Below are 4,378 nucleotides of genomic sequence, written 5' to 3' on the forward strand. Positions count from 1 at the left end.
GAAAAGGTGTAGGTCTTTTATCATATATGAAATATCAATAATTTATATTGTATAACATTTGACAAAAACTCTTAACAAACATTTTTTATATATAAAATACTATTTATTGATTCATATTATTTGAAATTCAAGATCACAAGTAAATTGTGCATAACTATAAGTTATTAAAGCTTCATTTTTTAATTTGTGTAACTAACTATAGATAAACATGATTAAATACGGGATAGATATCTCATTTTGAATATAAAAAATCTAAAATATAATCAAGATAATCATTAGCTATAACAAAATGTTTAACCCTTATTATATTTATAAAAATTATATTATTAAACGATAAATAAATTACTTTATTATTAAATCTAAATTAAATTATAAATAAAATATTGAATTAAAGAAATTACACAAAAAACCATAACTTTAAATAATAAATTTGATACTAATATCGATATTTGTTTTCTAAATTTTTGTGATATATCTAAATTGATATTTTATTTAAAAATAAAAACATTATCGTTTTCTCAAAATCACTAAAAACCGTATTATATTGGCATAGATAAATAATAAAACAAAACATTAAAATTGAGATATATCTCGCTATATTATGCGAACACCCTTATAGTATTTAAAGATATTAATGTATAATATATTATATATGTTTTATGTTTCAACTAAAATAGGAGAAAATGATAAATAAGATCAAAATTTAACAAACTTTTTGACAAGAGTTAAATCAAAAGAACCAAATCTGAAACAAATCTATCTACGAGTATGGAAAATTTGCATACGATTTATATCGAAACAAATCCGTCAGAGAATCCAATGCCATTTCAGCCAACACCAAGAATCATTCTTCAACACCCCTGCAATTTGCAAATACAAAACACCAATTATAGTTTCTCAAATACGCAACTTGACACCTACGAGGTTGGGTGCAACCAACCATGAATTTATTGCATCTATCTGCACTCTCTACGGTAAATGCAAGCAAATCATGCTAAATTGAACTCTTGAAACGTTGAGACTTTTTTCAAAAAAAACTTGAAAAGGAAATTTAACTATACATATGATCAAGAATTGAATAATTTGCTGCAATGCAACTGAACAAATACTCCACATACAAATGTAACCAGTAATTCTGATCTGATATGCAGGAAACAAAAACAAAAACAAAAAAAAGCAGCACATAAGAGTAAAACCGGGAAACAGATATGGAGCATGATCAACATACATCTTACATGAGATTTATCATACCCCCAAAAAAATAATAATAACTCAATTAGAGATGCACAACACTTAGGCCTGGCCTGAAAAAGCCCGATCAGGCCCTTTTTCAACCCTAAGCCTGGGCCGGGCGGGCCTTTTCTTTACTCACTGAAAGCGGCCTCAGGTTTGGGAGGCCCAGGCTGAAACCCGAAAAAGCCAGTGCCTTGTGTATCTCTAAACTCAAATATGTGATTAGTATCTGGCTTTGTTTGATTTATGCATCTGATCAAGTGGAAAGACCCTTCCTTAAGCTTCACCAGAAAGAAATCACCCAAAAACAAAAATACATGCTAAAGACTGATGGATGTTGATATGTAACTCAACATCCAAGTCGAAGTAAAAATCTAAACAAAACAAAAATAACCTTCAGATTTTTTTTAAGTATATAATATAATTTATATATAGCAAATGCAATAAATAAACTCACACACCGTCCTCATCAATGGTGATGTTTAAACCCCTGACCTCCTAGGAGGCAAGAGGCTCAGATACGGCTAGGCCAAAGACCCTTTAATAATAACCTTCGGATGTTCTCGGTCAGGATAAGATATCCCATACATCTTTATAAGCTCTTGTGGTCTTTGTTTCCCCTCCAGTAAGTTTGCTGAAGCCTAACCCACCAAGATGGTGTTTTTTCTGATAAATGACTTTAGAATTCTGGGAAATCTTTATCAAACTCATTTACATGTCAAATTTCTGGCGCATCCTGTTTAGAAGTATCAAGTAGATCACCAATAATCACTGCAAGAGCATTTCCCATCCTCAAACCGATGAAACCGATTGTTATCCCTTACTATTATCACTCTTCCAGAACATCTCGACATAAACTTTATCGCGGTGTGACAATCACCGCAAATACGCAAGTTCTTCATAACTCTAATCGGCTTTTTATCTGAAAATGTAATTAAAGCAAACGCAATCGCTAATCTCTCACTATGATATCTAATCGCCATATTCTTCTCTTCACCGCCCACTTCCCTCAATACATAACTCGTATCCGCAACATAACCAGCTTTCTCCATTCCATCTTCTAACTCCTCCAGTTTCTTATATATCTCTTCGGCTTTGAAATGCCGTCTATCCCCTGAAGCAAAAGTATGTACGAAATTACCCTCCTCGACCCAACTCAAACCTGTTTCCTTTTTTATCCCTTTATCCCTCATCATCTTCCGGGCTCTAGCCGCATCTTCGTATCTCCCTGCAGCCGCATATGTGTTGGATAATAAAACGTGCATACCCGAACTCACAGGACCTGATTCAAAGACTTTGTCAGCAGCATAAGCAGCCAATTCCGTATTTCCATGAAGTCGGCATCCGGTCAGAAATGCTCCCCACACACATTGTGTAGGTTTCGTTGGCATTTCCGTTATAATCGAGAGCGCCTCGTTTAGTTTATTAGCTCGGCCAAGGATATCGACCATAGAAGCATAATGTTGATCGCATGGTTCAATCCCATACTGCTTCATTAGTGCGAAATAGTACTTACCCTTCTCAACTAATCCTGAATGGCTACAAGCATAGAGCGTGCATAGAAATGTTATGAAGTTCGGTTTTATGCTGCAAATTTCCATTTCTTTGAATAATTCAAAGGCTTTATTCGTATGTGAATGTTGAGCACACGCTATGAGCATTGCGTTCCACATGCCTAAATTCCTAACTGGTATCTCATCAAAAACCTGATAAGCTACTTCTATAATTCCGCACTTAGAATACATAGAAATCAAAGAACTTCCTACAAAGCTCGATGAATCATAACTCAATTTCAAACATAGCCCATGCAGCTGCTTCCCTAATCCAAGCAGTGTTGTAGTACCACAAACTTGGATGACAGTTGTAAATGTGAAATCATTAACCTCAAACCTTTCGAAAAAAGCTTGCTTGAAAAGCAACAAAGCCTCTTCATTTTCACCCGACTGAGCATACCCATATATCATCCCACTCCAAGAAACCACATTCCTCATAGGCATTTCATCAAACACTTTACGTGCATCTTCAATTTTCCCACATTTCGCATACATATCCACCAATGAACTCCCGACAAACACATCAACGTCATACCCAGTTTTCAACGCAAAGCAATGCACAGACTGCCCAACAGTATAGCTCGAAAGGATCGCGGAGGCTTTGGTGGCACTCGGGAATATATGGTCATCCGGTCGAATTCCGCTATCGACCATACTTCTAAAATATTGAAGCGCAAGAATAGGGAGTTCATTCTGAGCAAGAGAAGAGATGATGGAACTCCAAGTGGTTGATGATTTGATGTGGGTTTCATCGAAAACTCGCAAGGACTCGAATGGGAGCTGGGTTTTGGAGTAAAAATTGATTAAATAATGAGAGATCAGTGGGATGATTTGAAAGCCTAGCTTGATGATATGACCATGGAGTTGTAGACCATTTAGGCGTGTTCTTGATCGGGTCACAGAAAGGAGGAGGCTAGAGACATTCCTATACTTTTGTTCAAAGCCAAATAGGGTTTGTTCGGTTCGTTCGTGCAGAGACTGTAGGGGAACTGAGAGCATGTTAGATGTTCCAATTAAACCACCAATGAATCAAGTCTATCATAAAACTATACCACAAAATCTGAACTGAAATAATACTGCCAAAATGCCTTCAAAGAAAACAAGAAACTCTTGTCGTGTATGTCATCCCCGAGATTACCTACCAGAAGATGTGAACCAAATATTGAACACTTCTGAATCGAATTCACATGAAATATTGAAAGAACAATTTAAGCCTCTCACATAACAAAATATGACAACTTATACCAGCATTTTAGTCTCCTCAAATCTGAGGTCCCTACCGAACATCGGACTAGCGTCTATGACGATTAAATTACTCAAATGTCAACTTCTAATTAAATTAAATGTTGCTTCTCAAATTTCATTCTCCAAGGAAAATTGGTTTTTCTTTATCTCACTATATAGATGCAAAGAACATGTACATATTCTATCCCAATGACACCCAAATATATACACACTTGCATAGGGGAGCGATCAAATGCGAACCAGTGAATTTGTACAAACCGTGCAAACCGTATTTAACCAATCATAATTTTTCATTTTGTTCATTTTTTTGTAATTATGAGAGGTTGATTAATCATTTTTATTGTGGA

General features: G+C 35.3%; 1 protein-coding gene across 1 annotated transcript; it reads right to left on the reverse strand.

Annotated features, from left to right (window-relative positions):
• Positions 1-789: 789 nt before the first annotated feature.
• Positions 790-3,997, reverse strand: LOC112502149 (putative pentatricopeptide repeat-containing protein At5g52630). The gene is made up of 2 exons (XM_025105982.1): positions 1,695-3,997; positions 790-860 (listed from the first exon to the last, which is right to left on the reverse strand). The coding sequence occupies exon 1, from the start codon at positions 3,783-3,785 to the stop codon at positions 1,992-1,994; it is 1,794 nt and encodes a 597-aa protein (XP_024961750.1). The 5' UTR covers positions 3,786-3,997; the 3' UTR covers positions 790-860; positions 1,695-1,991.
• Positions 3,998-4,378: the final 381 nt, after the last annotated feature.

This window comes from Cynara cardunculus, unplaced genomic scaffold (genome assembly GCF_001531365.2).
Source record: "Cynara cardunculus var. scolymus isolate 2C unplaced genomic scaffold, CcrdV1 Un_Scaffold_995, whole genome shotgun sequence".
Classification (NCBI taxonomy): domain Eukaryota; kingdom Viridiplantae; phylum Streptophyta; class Magnoliopsida; order Asterales; family Asteraceae; genus Cynara; species Cynara cardunculus.

What these genes read in the sequence shown, in the direction of transcription:
- LOC112502149 (XM_025105982.1), bottom strand. Translation starts at nt 3,785, where the DNA reads ATGCTCTCAGTTCCCCTACAGTCTCTGCACGAACGAACCGAACAAACC.